The sequence below is a fragment of the Mirounga angustirostris genome, unplaced genomic scaffold (genome assembly GCF_029215605.1).
Source record: "Mirounga angustirostris isolate CCGP_5_RB_7025 unplaced genomic scaffold, mMirAng1.0.hap1 SCAF_14, whole genome shotgun sequence".
NCBI classification, from domain to species: Eukaryota; Metazoa; Chordata; class Mammalia; order Carnivora; family Phocidae; genus Mirounga; species Mirounga angustirostris.
In genome coordinates, this window is record NW_026991722.1 from 13,847,279 (window position 1) to 13,864,475 (window position 17,197).

General features: G+C 45.7%; 2 protein-coding genes across 6 annotated transcripts in view; both read right to left on the reverse strand.

Moving 5' to 3' along the window:
- TNFRSF11A (TNF receptor superfamily member 11a) overlaps window positions 1–17,197 on the reverse strand; it is a 51,489-nt gene that overhangs the window by 23,959 nt on the left and 10,333 nt on the right. For 3 of the 5 annotated variants that reach the window (XM_054510274.2, XM_045886597.3, XM_045886596.3), the window contains exons 2-4: window positions 5,791–5,872; window positions 4,344–4,469; window positions 134–277 (exon numbers count right to left, since the gene is read on the reverse strand). In XM_054510274.2, the coding sequence (XP_054366249.1) occupies window positions 134–277; window positions 4,344–4,469; window positions 5,791–5,872 (352 nt within the window). Of the gene's footprint in view, window positions 1–133; window positions 278–4,343; window positions 4,470–5,790; window positions 6,206–17,197 lie in introns of those variants that run through there. The other 2 variants (XM_045886598.3, XM_064578777.1) reach the window with 2 other exon arrangements.
- LOC123852314 (large ribosomal subunit protein eL34-like) lies at window positions 14,817–15,263 on the reverse strand. The gene has a single exon (XM_045886320.3). The coding sequence runs from the start codon at window positions 15,219–15,221 to the stop codon at window positions 14,868–14,870; it is 354 nt and encodes a 117-aa protein (XP_045742276.1). The 5' UTR covers window positions 15,222–15,263; the 3' UTR covers window positions 14,817–14,867.

The window sequence follows — 17,197 nt, forward strand, 5'->3', positions numbered from 1 at the left end:
GAGCTACTCCAGCGCCACCTGGTTCCCCGGAGCGTTAGTGACGCAGGGACGCCTCTCAAAGCCCGCTCTGGCCTGGGCGGAACTGCACGAGTCGACGAGCCGCGGGGCGCGCAAGCCGAAGCCGAAGCCGTACCCGGGTGCTGGGCGCCGAAGCCCGGGGCGCACTCCGCGTTTCGGCGGCAACAGTCGCAGTCGGCGCTCCAGTGGTAGCCGGCCGTGCACGCGCAGCGCCGCGGGGCCGTCCGGTTGCCGGGCTCCACGGCCACCAGGGCCTTGCCTGCGGGAGACAGAGACACGGCGGCTCACCTTCCACCTCGAGCACCTCCCCAGCGCGGGAGCAACGAGCAGAGCCCCGACACGCGGACGCGGCGCGCAAACGCATCCCTCAGGGCAGTAGGTTTCGAGAACTCCCCAGTCCCCTCTTCCTGTGCTGGCACTAAAACATCCCAGTAGGGTTGGTACCCTCCTCAATAATTAAGAGTCTTGGGGCCCCTGGGTGGCTCAGTCGGTTAAGCGGCTGCCTTCGGCTCAGGTCATGATCCCAGGGTCCTGGGATCAAGCCCCGCATTGGGCTCCCTGCTCAGCGGGAAAAGCCTGCTTCTCCCTCCCCCACTCCCCCTACTTCTGTTCCCTCTCTCGCTGTGTCTTCTTCTGTCAAATAAATAAATAAAATCTTAAAAAAAAAAAAAAAGCTTTAAAAAAAGTAATAATTAAGAGTCTTGTGGCTTTTTAAAAGTCAATTTTCATATTAGGAGGAGGATTAAGAACTGGAGAGTTTATGACCCTTGACTATTTTGGCTAATGCCAAAGAGACTTCACAGCTTCTTGGTTTTTAGTAAATGCAAATGTGAGAAATATTCTGAACACGAATGCTAGATTGAACCTAAGAGAATAGGGTTCTGGAGACTGGGGATTCATCTTGGGATCCTGCAGGACCACAGGAGTATTCAGAGTTGTGGAAACAGGGGCCACAGGTAATTAGAAAAGGGACCGCACTACAGAGCCTGATGACATGCTTGAAGTGAATCTCCCTAAATACTTAGGGCCACCCGTGTGTTACTTGTCTCTTTTCTCACAACACATAGCAAAGTGCTCTCCTTGTCCCAAATCTCCTGCCCTTTCCAGTTTCGGCGGAATAGAGGTCATGCTGACACACACGGTCCATCTTCATTATTTGTTGACTCCTGTTTGCAATTTCACCTACTCACTAACATTTCGGCGTCACCCCCAAATCAGTACTTCTGGCACTTTTGCAGAACTTCTTGGACACATGCAGAACAGTGGAAATTTTGAGCTACGGACGGATATTCATGCTCTCAGTTGAGGTCAAACAAGGTCACCCTCCGCCTTCTTGTTACAGCTCTTAGACTGGAAGTGAGCGTCCTTTTTGTGGTCTACTTAGTGTCCCATTTGGGGCATTTCTGCTCTTTTTGTTAGCGATTCTACTGCTTACAATGGCCCACAATCATAGTGTTGAAGTGCTGTCTGCTGTTTCCAGGCCCAAGAAGGCTGTGATGTGTCTCATGAGCAAATACATGTTAGATAAACTTTGTTCAGGTGTGAGTTACAGAGCTGTTGGTTCTAAGTTCAATGTTAATGAATCAAAATATTTACTAAGGTGTCTAAACAGAAACACACAAAAAACAAGGTTATGTGTGGATCAGTTAACGAAAATGTTGTGACTAGAGGCTCGTGGGAACCTAATCCTGTATTTCCCCTAGGAGCAATGGTTTAGTATTTGCTAGTTCAGAACACTGACATTATTCTATGAATAACAAGAATCAATCTGCGCGCGTGCGCACGCACGCACACACACACACACACACACGATGAAACACAGTAATATTATTTGAAACAGAACTTCTACCCCTATAGGACCCCCATGTCACCAGGATTGTCCCAATAACCCATGGACTTATACTCCTGAGTCCTTATAGGAGTTTGTTATGGACTGATGTTTGTGTCCTCTCAGAATTCATGTTGAAATCCTAACCCCCAATGTGAGATGGTACTAGAAGGTGCAGCCTTTGGGAGGTGATCAGGCCATGAGGTTGGGATTCGTGCCTTTATAAAAGAAACAGAGGAGAGCCTGCTTCCTCCCTCTCTGTTCTTCACGATGTGGAGACACAGCAAGAAAATAGTGTCTTGAAATCCTAAAGAGGGCTCTCACCATGAACCCAACCATGCTGGTACCCTGTCTCCCACTTCCAGCCTCCAGAACTGTGAGAAATAAATGTTTGTTGTTTAAGCCACTCGGTCTGTGCTATTCTATTATAGGAGCCTGAATGGACTAGGACAGAGGTCCAGGGGAAAAATAAACAGGCAGACCAGAACCCTGTCTCCTTCTACTGTCTCAAGTTACCACCAGCAGGGAGGGTATGTTTCCTATTTCCATTCTTTTCAGACCAGAGCATGGCGAACCTGGAGAAATCTTCCTGTGTCCCTCCCGTGTCCACTCTCTGAGGGTCATTTGCGCAGCACTGACGCCAATCTGCATAAACGTGCATAATGCACACAACAGACATGGACAAGGGTCACTCTCTTGGAAAATTCTAGTTCAACCACCCCACTCAATTATGAGTGAATGCAAGCCTGTGTGGTGATGAACAATTGTGACATATTTTAAAATATCTTAATGTACCAGGTTTGGGGCTTTAATCAACTTTGGCAGTAGACAGAATGAATCTTTATTTCCAAGGGGCAGCAGTGAGTCAAAGTCATTACTAAGCAGTGGGAAAGAAAAAGACTTGATCAGATGCTTCTGCTCAGTGGAGTTTCCATGTTACCTTCTGCGGCCATAATCTGCCAGCTATCTCTTGCCCACTAGAAAATTATAATGTTTAAAAAAAAAATACTTAACTCCTAGTTCTGTCCACTGCAGAGAACCTATGAACAAGGATCAATCCGGTAGCAACAAATCTCCCTAGCACCCAGACTGAGGTCACTAAATAAGATGTTCCACTGGAAGCAATCAGGAATTCTTAAAGAAATGGCTGATTTGAGGTTTGAGGCAGGGAATGTCCAAGATGAACCTGGAAGCAAGGAGAGCTCTTAAGGTCACCTGGGGTCATATCAAAGACTGGGGCGGGGAGGGGGGAACCTGGAAGAGGTGAGACAATCTGAGGAACCATAACCTAGGAACTGTAATAGAGTAAAACACCTCAAATATGTCTGAATGGCTGAGTTTATCATTTTTATATAAATCCTTTGGAGAAAGCATGGAGATCAAGTCATGATTTTGAAAAGTTGCAAATAAAGCTACAAACATTCATTCTGCCTCTCCCGTATATACTGTACTTCAGGGTAAGGGATAGTTGCCAAGGGAAGCTTCTCTTCATAAAGCATTCCAGCCATTCATGAAGAAGGAATGATAGAAGGTCACCTTTCTACAGCTCCTCATGAAAGTGGATCTAGGCCATGATGGTCAACAGCAGTTCATATCACAAGAAGAGAGAGAAACAGCTTCTATACGACCCCTGACATAACTACATTATGCCAATTCTGGTTTTGTAAAAAAATAAAAAAATACATAAAAATACAAACCAGGTTCTGATCGGCCTTCTAGATCCAACAACCACTTATAGGAAACATAGGAGACAGAAAATATGTTAAATGACACCAAGGGAATGCAACCAGCAGAAATCAGACTGTGACCCACAGGATTCCTGTAATCCACAGGATTCCTGTAATCCACAGGATTCCTGTAATCCACAGGATTAACAACATGGTTTCTCCAACAGAGAGATTAAATGGAAAAAAAAAAAAAAAGAAAGAGAGAGGGAAAGGAACCTCTAGGTTAAGGGACATATTTTGATTCTGATTCCTACAATTAAACTATAATTTGGGAAAAATTTTTTGAGTCCAAAAACAAAACAAAACTGTAGCAGTCTGATAAGATCAAGATAAGATCAACCATAAGACATTTATGGTTCAGGAGAAAGACTTGAGAGTAAGATCTGCTTTGAATCCTGCTTCACATTTGTTAACCTTGGAAAAGTCACCCAACCTCTCCTGGTCTCCGTTTCTTCCTTTTCTAAAATGGGATAACTGTGGCTACCCTGCAGGGTTTCTGTGGAAATTAAATAACACAACACACACAGAAACATTGTGGCAAGATTTTGTCAACTGTAACATATGTGTTCCATGATTAAACTGAGACACAATTGTATTCCAGGACGAAAGTTCTAAATGAAGAATGTTAACACGATGCTTCTGGGATCTGAAGCACTTACCTCTGGCAGTCCGAGGTCGAAAACTTCTTCCTATTCCCCCCCAAAAGAGATAGCACTCCTGTATCTAAAAATAGCACTTATCCACACTCCCCACTGGCATGACTGACTTACCCGTGTCACAAACTTTATGCAGCAAGCACTTATCTTCTTCATTCCAGGTGTCTAAGTATTCATCTGGGCCACAGGGCAAGCATACACTTTCCGAGGTAGTAGTGCATTTAGAAGACATGTACTTTCCTTCAATTAGAAGAAAAAAAAATGCAGCAATGAAAAATAACCCCCAAAATAACAACAGAACAACAAAAATACAGCAATCTACTGGACCATTTAAATGACTGTGACCCCAGGAAGTCCCCTCACACAGTATGATACACGGGATGAGGCCATATATCAGTGATGGGCTCCTCAGGTCTCCCAGCTGGCTAAAATAACCTCTCCTAGGGGCGCCTGGGTGGCTCAGTCAGTTAAGCGTCTGCCTACGGCTCAAGTGATGATCCCAGGGTTCTGGGATTGATCCCCTCCTCAGCAGGGAGTCTGCTTCTCCTTCTCCCTCTGCCCCTCCCCCTGCTTGTGCACTCTTGGTCAAATAAATACATAAAATCTTTTTTTTTTTAATTAAAATAACCTCTCCTAGACTTGCTGTGTCTATGGTCAAGGCCACCTTTTAGTTCATCTCAGTAAAAGATCATCCTTCCCACCCCACACCTCCGCTGACCAAGGAAAAGGATGATGGTTTTCAAACGTGCCTAAAAAACTTGAGGGGCAAGAATTTCATTTTACCCCTTCCCTCCCATCTTCAATATCCCCTCTACTTCAATTTGGAGTGTAAACTTCTTTTGTCCTACATCTACTGTGGGCCCTCGGTTAACAGAAGGACCAGAGTACCCCCCCCCCACACACACACCTGCACGCTCACAAAAATCACTGGTCTTGGTTCTGTACATCTGAGAAATATTTATAGCTTGAATATCTAAAGGATCTTGATGTAATGTAACCACCGTTTCTAGAACAATGAGTGAGTGAGGAACCTGCGGACTCTCACTGAGGCTGTAGAAATCCTCGGCTACATTCTGGCAATGCAGATAGGAGGAGGTAACCAGTCCACCTGCCTCTCAACAGGTATGTGAGAAGGTATAATAGGGTTTAGGCAATTTGCAGAAGCAAAAACTCCAGTATGGTTATTCCCCCCAGAATTTTTTCTGTAAAATACTTTTAAATTGCATTTTATATGTCAAAAGTTTGAATTGCAAAGTGCTAAAATATGGTTTTGGTTTTTGTTTTAAAACCTTGCTTTCTCAAGAAATAGTATTTTGGAAAACTGTATTCCAGCATACATTAAGTACTAGTTTCTGCAACGGCTTTTAAGTGATTTTTATCTATTGAAAGGTTTTTATCTTCAGGGTGACACACATTACTACCTGCCACTACCATAGAAAGTCTACGCAATTTCTTTTTTTTTTTAATCTGGCAGGATTGAAATTATTCCTTGGATTAAAAAAATAAATGAGAGCCCCACCCACTTTTGAGGAACAAGGAAAGGTGGCTCAGAAATACAAACCTGGTTCACATTTATTACAGCATCGTCCGAAATGCTCATAATGCCTCTCACGGGTACACGGAGGGGTGATCTGAAAAGTTACCTGAAGAGAAAATTGACATCAGGTAGAGATTTTGTACAAGTCCCTTCTGGATAAAATAAAAAGTGAATCACTGAATTCCATTTCTGAAAAGCATAAGAAAATACCATAAACAGTCCTGAAATTGCTCTGTGTGATATTACCTCCCCCCCAAATGTCACTTTCCTACACTAGCGCATTCCCCACTAAGAATGTATAAAGCCAACTGATACTGGCTTAAAAATCCATTAAAGCATTTAAAAATATTCTGGTTATGGGGCACCTGGGTGGCTCAGTCAGTTAAGTGTCTGACTCTTGGTTTTGGCTCAGGTCATGATCTCAGGGTCCTGGGGTCGAGCCCGGCATACTGCTCTGCGCTCAGTGGGAAGTCTGCTTGAGGATTCTCTCCCTCTCCCTCTGCCCCTCCCCCTGCTCATGCTCTCCCTCTCTCTTCCTCTCTCTCTAAAATAAATAAATAAGTCTTTAAAAAAATATTCTGGTTATGCTCATGGTAATATGATGGATTATGGTCACACGGTGGACAAATGCTCATCTACTTTGGTCACAAAATTGTAGAACACAAGGAGGACCCTTCATATATGTATTATATACCAGGGATGTCAAATTTGGTCTTACACACTTATCTCTGATTTTTAAAAAGTGTTTAATACTGCTTACCTTTTAAAATTTATTTTTTTAAAGATTTTATTTATTTATTTGAGAGAGAGAGAGTGAGAGAGAACATGAGAGGGGAGAGGGTCAGAGAGAGAAGCAGACTCCCCACTGAGCAGGGAGCCCGATGTGGGACTCAATCCTAGGACTCCAGGATCATGACCTGAGCTGAAGGCAGTTGCTTAACTAACTGAGCCACCCAGGCACCTCTACCTTTTAAAATTTAAACATGCATAGGATTTTTTAAAGTGGGACAGCAAGGTGTCATAGGAACCCTGCAGGGTTGGAGCTCAGAGTCCTGGCTGAGGGAGTCCTCACCGCCTGCTGGCTGAGGGGAACCCCCCTCCCCGACAAGCTGCTTAAGCTTTTTGAGCCTGTTTCATTTCTGTATGATTCTAGTACAATATAATTTCAAATCTGCCCGTCTACGTAAAACAAAACAAAAAGCCAAGTCCCCTGCAGTCACTCAGAGATTCTTATCACTTTGCCACAGAAAAGCTCTTCTCTGCATCAGCTTTCCCAGATGAGAGAAACAACAACAGTCCTGTTGACAGGCGGTCACGCTGGACACTGAGCAGTGCAACTAGCCGACCAGCTGGGCCTGGCTGAACAGACATCAAATGCTGCTGACCAAGGATCAAGTTCCCTGCTGGGTGTCAGGGATCCAGAGTTACAAACCTTGCCCTCAAGGGGCTTACACACACAAGGGGGTTTACTACCCTACCCTCCCCCCCACCCCCCTGCAGGGGCAGATGGGCCCCTACCTCAGCTGGAGAAGGTCAGGGAGTGTGTCCTAAGGGATGTGACAAGTGAGCTCAGTCTGCAGGATAAAGAGAAATCGGCCAGAAGAGGGAAAAGAAACTGGCAGGGGGAAGGTGGGGGAGGGGCAGGGAAGACTACTTAAGACCGTGTGAACAATTCAAACAGAGGCACTGGGGCCTGCAATGGTATGTGGGATAGGGGTGGCAACAGAGGCCCATCAGCAGAGTGGTGGGAGACAACACAGAGCTCACAGAGGGCTTCATTGGCATACTGGATTGAAGGTGTAGAAATAACAGAGCTTAGAAGAAGCCATGCATCCTAAAATACCTCAGTTACAGGAGGAAATTTTATTAAGAGAGCACCACACCCCAAAAACCCTAGGCTAGTTGAGTGGGGTGTGAGGGACACAGCCAACGTGGACCTCTCTGACCCCATCCTGGCCAGGCAAAGGGCTTACGGGGTGGGGGTGGGGTGGGGGGCAGGGACAGTTACACTGAGGTCAATGAGAAGGTCAAATGTGTTCCTGGAGCCAGCTGTGTCAGGAAGGTTGTCTTTGGACCAGGTCGGGCCGACACTCCCCGTGGACACGGGATACTGCGAATTGGATGCTCTCCATGCCTTCACTGCAGGATGAGGGCTGAAGGACAAGAACAGTGAGCCCAGTGGAAACTAGCAAGAATGACCCAACAGAAATCACCCCTCCTTCCTCTTCTCTTTCTCTTTTTGTTTTTACAGGAATCCGCTTCTCCGTAGGCACCCCTTGTCTGCGTCTAGGACGGTAACGGATGCAAGTGGAAGAAAGATGAGCAGAAGCAAAATGGTAAAGCTGAATGTGGTCAATGCAAATTTGAACAGATTGGATTCCTCTGAGCCTAATGATAAGCGAACGCTCCTGCCATGTTGATGACAAAGGCAAACAAGAGAAATATGTGGTTGGGCCTCATTTCAGATGATAAAGGTTATCAATTTCTTCTGACCCATATGAAAGTTGCAACAGTCTCTGTAAGATAAGCACAGGCTTTATGTTACACACAGAGAGGTTCTTTTTAGGGGAATTTGGTAAGAGGGCTACCCCATGTAGCGGCTGGCTGCTTAGCACACTGTCAGGCTTCTGGCTATGTCCTAGGCTCCAAATCCGGGTTCCTGTTGAGCACCATCTGACGTGAACAGGTGGACAATTTGTTTACCCGTTTAGGAGTGTGGCCGTGATCCACTCAATCCATTGTTTAACCCGGGGGTTTTACACCTCCTGGCAAACAGGGGGAAGTCTACTGATTCCAGAGGTGACCAGATGTCTCAGCATCTCCTAAACAGAGTTTCACAGACTGTTCCTTAGAACTCATCTCTCTCTCCTAAGCTTACTGTGAACATATAACTCACATAAAATTCACCCTCTGAGAGGGTACATGTCAGTGGTTTTCAGTATATTCACAGGGCCGTGCAACCACCATTGTTATATAATTCTGGAACATTTTTATCAACCCCAAATCGACATATCTACTTGACAGAGCTATAGGATTACAGATCTTTTAAGAAGCAGCACCAATTTTGCTACTGGAAAATCTGCAATGGTGAGGCAGAAAATTAAGGTATTAATCTAATTTGAGGTACAACTCAAACAGAATGTTATTTTGTTCTTTAGGCACATTATATACTTTGCAGTATGCCTTCAAACCTTCAAAATGGCAATGCATCTACAACTTAAAAGGCTACATTAAAGGAAATGTGTTTGGGGGTAAATAAAAAGAATCTGGAAAATTCTCTTTGAATGCCTGTACATTCAGGAGAAGGCAAGCCATGCCTTTGTCCTTTTTCCTCTTCCTTCCTAGTTCTCTCTACCAACTAACTTTCCCTCCACTTGCAGAGATGCAGTTCCAGGCTGAACCCTCGTACTAGAGGACTCTGCAGCTCCCCAGACCTGCGGCAGCTGCCTTGTGCTGATCTCACTCCGATCCCACGCTCCACTCCCAGGAACAGGCTCCAGGCTGCTCTCTGAATCGCAGTACCTGTGTTTGAACGATTAGGAAATCCAGATCTCTGATTTGCTGGCCTGTCTTGTTTCTGCTGGTCCCCTGGGGACTTGTCTCAAGGTGCTGCAGGCCAGACTGGCTCTACCTGCCTGCCTCCCAGCTTCCAAGTCCCCAAGTCCTGCCTGCTAGGGCTTGGTTTCCAGTTAGCCTGCGCTAGATCTCCTTTATGCACTGGAGCTCCTGTATGCCAATCTCCTTCCGCCTGGATGCCTTGCCAGGTACATCCTTTGAATGCCATGTTTGGGTGTGAATGAATGGATGCCCACTAGCCCCTCCCAGTTCCATCCCTCCTTTTGCCTACAGATTTTGGTCCTGATGTCTACCATCTCACCAGGCCCCTGGAGTCCCTGCTGGTCCTCAAGCCTTCCCTTCCAACTGCTCAGAATTGGGGCCTAACTCCACCCTCCAAGACCAAGCCCTCAATGGTTGAGAGGTGGTGGCTGTTATTACTGATAGCAATGGTAGTAAGGCAGTAATTTGATAAAAAGCTGTTCCTGCTCCAGTGTTACAGAATAGGGGAATAGGGACTAGGGGAATTTAGCCTAAGGCTGCAGTCAGTGGGGTGATTTCTTAGCCCACCTACAGTCTCCTTTTTTGCTCAAGATGCAAGAGCAAAAGGCTTTTGGTAACTGAATTGAGATACACAACCTTTTCGTCATCTAATCTTTTTTTCCCCAGTTCTCCTTTAAGAATGACTTGTTTCCTTCTAAAACAATAGAGCTTTTGAACCGTCGCTGTTTTCATTAAACAAATAAAGCGGAACCACTTTTTAAATTTCTAGTTATTAGGGGCACCTGGGTGGCTCAGTTGGTTGAGCGTCAGACTCTTGGTTTCGGCTCGGGTCATGATCTCTGGGTCGTGATCTCGGGGTCGTGAGTTCCAGGTCCATGTCCAGCTCCACACTCAGTACTGAGTCTGCTGGAGATTCTCTCTTCCTCTCCCTCCCTCTTTCTTCTCCCTCCCCCCACACTCCCGCAGCCACTCTCAAGAAAATGTCTAGTTATTAAATAAAGAATACAGTAACGTGACACAAAATTCAAAAGTAACAACAGGCTTTGGGGGAAGTCGCCCTGCCGCCCTTCTCCCAACCACTTCTCCTAGTAGGATCAGTGCGACCGTTCCCTTGTGCATCCCTGGGCAGGTGTAGGGGAGAACTGACCTGTGATCCACTGGGGAAACTATTCTACAAAACAACTGCTCTGGAGGCCAGCCTGGGATCAGGTCTGTCTGTAGCACTTGTGTTTGGGGAATACAATGGTTCTTATAAGTCTTAGTGGGGGGAAAAAGCCAAAAAAACAGCCGTGGGGACGCCTGGGTGGCTCAGTTGTTAAGCGTCTGCCTTCGGCTCAGGTCATGATCTCAGGGTCCTGGGTTCGAGCCCCATGTCGGGCTCCCTGCTCAGTGGGAAGCCTGCTTCTCCCTCTCCCACTCCCCCTGCTTGTGTTCCCTCTCTCTATATCAAATAAATAAATAAAATCTTAAAAAAACAAACAAACAGCCATGTATTGACAGGGTCCTACTACAGTTCTTATAACCTACTAAAATGAGGTCTGGCCCACAGAGTTTATGTCAACGAACCTTTGTTTTCTAATAGACTCCCCCTGAATTAATAAGGAACACTAGAGTCTGTTTATAGCAAATAGTCTTTACGTTGCCCACCCACCCGCATAAATTCCTTGGAAAGTCCTAAAAAAAGGAGTTAAAATGGCAAGACGATATACTTAATTCATTTGCCTTCTGTTGCTTGACTTTCTTGTATGTTTTGTGTCGTGTGTATGTTTTTTCCAAGGCATACAGGCTGCTGTTTATTTTGACAGACAACAAACTCGTCTTGAACAAGCACGTCCACAGCCGGTGCAAGGCTTTGGGAGGCAGGGGCAAGATAATAAATGGTAAATCAAGTTTCTCTTTATAAAGCTACATGGATTTATTTCCCAATGCAAAGCCATGTGGGGTCTAATTCTGAAAAAACCCGAAGCCGAGGAAACATGACCTCTCTGTCAGTGGAGCGACAGAGACCAGCGGGTCTCTATTTAGATCCTGTAAGGAAGGTTGACTTAAATATTTATTTTTTGTGCCGTTAAGCAACCCAATTGTAGTGAAAGTCATCATGAACACTAAAATTACTTTCTGGCCCTACTGAAAATTCATGCTGACATCTAACAAAGCAGAAAGAAGCTTGGCCCCTTCTGTCAGATCAAGGGGAAAAAGAACCCAACCCAGAAAAACAAATGAGGGATTTTCCATAGATTTTATTCTATAAAATATCATCCGTGACTATATTTGAGAAATTTGGCTATAATTTAAGTAAAGATGGTATCAAATTTCTGAATGTTGCAGAATTGAAAGATGTGGTTTTTGTTAAGAGAGAAACTATGAAATGTGAAACTAACACCTCACTTAATAGTCCTGGTGCCCTTGAGAAAAAGCATCTTGAAAGAAAGTCACCACTGAATACAAAGTACGAGGGACCGTGTCCCCCAGAACACCAAGAGACCTGGTTCATTAGCATGGTCTCATGCCAGGAAACTGTCTCTGAAGACTCTGTTTCTAGAAACAAACAAACAAACAAAAGGTAACGGTGGTAAAGATGACTGAACAGAGCAGAGCAACCTAGCAAATGCGGTTGCTCCTCGAGGGTTTCCTTGAGGGACTTTTTCTCCTAGCCGACTGCGAAGACAGGCCGGAGAGCTCTGAGTTTCTCCCCTCACAGACGTCTCAATTAGTGTGCAAAGCCCTTCGCCTCATGATGTTCTGAGGAACCTTGGGGTCTTGGTCTTTTCTTAGTTCCTCTCCTCCAGAAGTTTCCAGATGCCATACTCTGCTTTATCTGTTCTCGATCATGGCACAGTCATACATCTGTTGATTAAAAGAAAGCATCCTACCCTCATGCTTCTTGGTTAAAAGTTCATAACTAGAAGTGGAAATGACACAGCTGTCATTTGTAGCTCAGAGGTCCGATAAGACAGGTTTCTACAGAAAAAAAGAAAAATGAAATACTAACTAAAACAAAGTCTGACGTGCCAGCATGTAGGAATTCAGCAGAACAGAGGGAGGGGCCAGGAGAACACAGGAAGAGGGGAGCACGGGACCGGGAGGAAGGGTCTGGCCAGGCAGCCCCAGTGGTTAGGACAGTGGGCTCCAGGACAGGATTCTTCCACCCAGTGCTCAGAACTGAGCTTCCCGTTTGGCTGGGATAGTAGAATCCTTGACATTGCTTTAATAAAACTGTCTACATTTCTACACTTTGAGGGCAAGGGGGAGGGCAATTCTAAGCCTCAGTCTTCTCACCTGTAAAATGGGGCTAATCATCGCACGCCTCCCACTGCAGTGAGGATCAGATGTGATAATCCATGTAAATGAGGCAGCAATACTCAGAAAAATTAAGGCTCTGCTTCCTCACGTTGAAGCTAAAGACCTCTCTAGTAACTGGTGGCAGAATGAAGTGAGGTAACCGATTTATTCACTCAGCACAGTGGTACACCCCTGGCCAGTGGTCAGTGATGGGGGGCGGGGAATTCTGTGCACACCCAAGCAGGATTAGTAAGCATCCATTACTTACATCAGATCATTTCCTGAGGGGGTAAAGGGAAGACTGTCACCAGAAGGGGGGAAGAGGGTGGAGAAGAGAGGGTGGGGACCCGCAAGAAAATTTTGAAGGCCCGCAGTCTCACTGAGTGCACCATCCCTGTTTACCTGTAACCCACCTATGACCAGTAAAGGTGATGGCACAGTATTTCATCTGGGTGACTGGAAAAAAATGTTGTTGTGGTGTTTTTAAGATTTTATTTATTTATTTGAGAGAGAGAGCATGAGCAGGGGGAGAGGCAGATGGAGAGGGAGAGTCAGACTCTCTGCTGAGCAGGGAGCCCAACGCGGGACTCAATCCCAGGACTCCAGGATCATGACCTGAGCCGAAGGAAAATGCTTAACCAACTGAGCCACCCAGGCGCCCTGAAAAAAATGTTGTTAATCAAAGAGGTTTATTTTTTTTAAAGCACATAAAGAAGTGCTTTCTCATAGGACTGAAATCGTGACAAGTGGTCAGACTCATTTCAGTGGTTTTCTGCCTGGGGGTTCAGTCTGTGATACAGGCCAAGCTTGGGTGAGGGCAGAAGCAGTTTACTCAGGGTGGCTGCTGATAAAGCGGCTGCTAGATTATATCTGTCAGTGATTTCTGTTAACTAGGACATAACTGAGTTATGACCAAATGCCCTTCTACACACTTACATTTTAAATAAACTTGACAGAATTTCAAGCTTAGAGATTTACAGAGTATCAGACTCATTTTCCTTTTGTACAAACCAAAGCTTCACATTCCACACTTCAGAACATTAACATAGGCACTCATGGAGACAGTATGTTAGAAAGGCACAAACAGAAGGGGCAGCTTTTGGGGAATCCCCCATACACCCCAACAGATCACCTAGCATACTCCCCTCACCTGGGAGACACTGAGCTATGGGACACATTAAAAACTTGGAGACGCCCTCAAACCAGCCAGGTACGTGGCCCAAGTCATAATGGAAGTGGATACAGAGATACAGAGCGTCTAAACAGAAAACTCCCTGAATGTTCAAAATATAATTCATTTCACAGAAATATAGTTTACACACAACTCTTGAAAAAAAAATCTGCGAAAAGTGAGGCTCAAGTATTCTCTGATTAATTAACATGAAAAGATGTGTCTAGTTTGTTTGAGAGATTGTGAAGGACATTATGATGGTCACAGATACTCTGCTAATTGACCTGCTATTAAAGGATCTGGAATGGGGCACCTGGGTGACTCAGTCAGTTAAGCGTCTGCCTTCAGCTTGGGTCGTGATGATTCTGGGGTTCTGGGATGGAGCCCCACGTCGGGCTCCCCGTTCGGCGGGGAGTCTGCTTCTCCCTCTCCCTCTGCCTGCTGCTCCCCCCTGCTTGTGTCTCTCTCTGTGTCAAATAAATAAATAAAATCTTTTAAAAAAAAGGATCTGGAACAGGGGGCACCTGGGTGGCTCAGTCGGTTAAGCATCTGCCTTCAGGTCAGGTCATGATCTCAGGGTCCTGGGATCGAGCCCTATGACAGGCTCTCTGCTCAGCAGGGAGTCTGCTTCTCCCTCTCCCTCTGTCCTCCCAACCCCCATCCCGCTCTTGCTCTCTCTCTCAAATAAATAAAATCTTTAAAGCATCTGGAACATTCTAAAATGCATTTTATGAATATGTTTCCAGTGACAAAGAGGATGTAAAACTCAGACTCAAAGGGCATTCATCACAGCTGGTCAACTCCTACTGGTCTCACTGAAAATCATAAATATGAATCAACCCCCTCCCCACACAGAGACCACACCCCATAAAGGGGCTGTGATTCATTTACCTACTGTGCAAATAACAGAGTAAGGCCAGTCATTCCTTTGCCTGTCATTTGCTGTGCTAATGACCAGAAGACACATTCTGCTCTAGTCTAGGGTTTAATAATAGATAGCATCTATCTCTTTATTTATTTACTTTTTTTACAACAGCAATAACAGATAAAGCCTTCTGATTTTTTTATTACTCTAAAAAGCTTCATTTTTTTATTTAGCTTTCTGACTCTGTGCTTGGGCCTTCAACACTTTCACAACGATTTTCTGCTCCTCGATAAGGAAAGCACGCTTGATCCTGTCACGAACACACCTAGCACACATGGAACCACCATAGGCCCTGCTGACGTGTTTTTTCGTTTTGGACAACCTCATAAGGACTTTAGGTCTCACAGCACAAACTCCTCGAAGTCGGCCTGGGCACATGCCACATGCAGATTTTGGTGCTTTCCCAACCTTCTTGGTATAAAGGTAAACGATTCCATTACCAGGGGTTCGGGACAGCCTAGTTTTGTTAGAGGCTGTTTTATAGGACAGCCTACGACGGTAGGTCAAACGCTGGACCATTCTGAATGCCTATGGACGCCGTCCCCGGAAGAGAGCATCTATCTCTTTAAAAGCTCCGCTATCAGCAGACTTTCAAAATCGTCTTTACTGAGCCCTCACATACTTGGGCAAAGGGTTGGCTGGGTGCAGGACTAAAGAAATTAGCCCATCCCTGGCCTCTCAAAGTGTTTAGCACCGGACATAGGCACAGACAGACAACTGTAATAGAGACCCACATGACCGCACAAGAGCTGGTCCATGTACTGGAAAGATCCAAGTCCCGCTAAGTCCCTGGATTTGGCCCTCCCTGGTCATGGGCAGGGAAGGAGAGAGAGCAGGGCCTGGGCTACATCTTCCCCAGCTCCAGGACTGGGAAGCAATCATAGAGGGAGGTGCACAAATCCCGGAGGGCAGGGGTGAGGGGCGCAGCCAGAGCAGGGAGAAGTGAAGGCTGGTGCTTGGGCAGGTGGAGGGAGACAGAGGAGGGAGCAGTGGGAGCCCCGGGGAGAAAGAGAGTGTCCTTGCTTATAGTCCACAGAGAAGACTGACAATAAAATGCCATCTGGGGGTGCCTGGGTGGCTCAGTCGTTTAGCGTCTGCCTTAGGCTCAGGTCAGATCCCAGGGTCCTGGGATCGAACCGCACATCGGGCTCCCTGCTCAGCGGGGAGCCTGCTTCTCCCTCTCCCACTCCTCCTGCTTGTGTTCCCTCTCTCGCTGTCTCTCTCTGTCAAAAAATGAATAAAATTTAAAAAAAATTTTAAAAAAATAAATGCAATCTGGTTGTAATGACTATGATGAAAGAAATAAAACTGGGTGAGGTGATGTGATGAGCTCAGGAGGGGAACCTGGGGTCAGATGACATTCAGTGGAGACCTGGATAAAGGCAGGGAACAAGCCAAGTTCACAGTGTGTCAGGAGGAGGAGTATTGCCTGTGGCCATAAGGAACATTTGCAGAAGTCCAAGAGTGTGAAGGGCTTGATCAGGAAGAGCAGGAAGGCCCCTGTGACTGGTGCAGTGGGGGTGGGGGGGGTGGGGGGTGGTATAGGAAGTCACACAACTCATTACATAATCACCCAGATCTTGAGGTAATACACCCCCGCAGTGCCCGGACTGTGTGGTACTGACTGTAGGCTCCCATCCGACAGTGACTGACACCATCAAGGTTTAAATAATTAGCACTTCATGCTATTTTCATTACCAGGCAGGAATTACAACATCTGCCATAAGAGGTGGAAATTTTTTTAAAAATTTTAGTTATGATAAGATGCACATAATGTAAAATTTACTATTTTTGTCATTAAAGATTTATTTTTATTTGAGAGAAAGAGAGAGCACAAGCAGGAGGGGCAGAGGGAGAGGGAGAGAGAATCTCAAGCAGACTCCCCGCTGAGGTTGGAGACCCCTGCGGGACTCGATTCCACCACCCTGAGCTGAAATCAAGAGTCAGATGCTTAACCAACTGCGCCACCCAGGTGCCCCAAGAATTTACTATCTTAACCATTTTGCCGTAAGATTTTTTTAGGATTAAATATTATGCACAGAAAAAAAAAAATCTGACTTAGGTCAGGTGTGATAAAAAAAACACCTCAAAAACGTAGAGTAACTTATGGCCTATCCGATGTCTTGACATACTGGTCATTTTGACTCAGCAAGCATTCAACAACTGACTTCATCAGCTATCTTGGAAGGTGCCGTGTGGCCCCATCAGCCTCGTCCCCTGAACCACCTGGGTTCCAGGTGTGCTCCTTAAGGAAAACCAGGAGCACTGCACTCACTTGGAAGGGGCCCATCAAAGCTCTATTGATTTTTGCTCAACCCTCTTCCTTACTTTCCTCACAATACAGTCATTATCTCTGTTTCTTGAAAAGAAAACATATGGCCCAAGGGAAAACGAAGAAACAACCTTGCATTTCAAAACTTCAATTTCAAGTGTCTTTGTCTTCCAGACAGATAAAGAGGGAAACAAGTTTGCTACTTGAAAGGAAAGTGCAAGGA

What these genes read in the sequence shown, in the direction of transcription:
- LOC123852314 (XM_045886320.3), bottom strand. Translation starts at nt 15,221, where the DNA reads ATGGTCCAGCGTTTGACCTACCGTCGTAGGCTGTCCTATAAAACAGCC.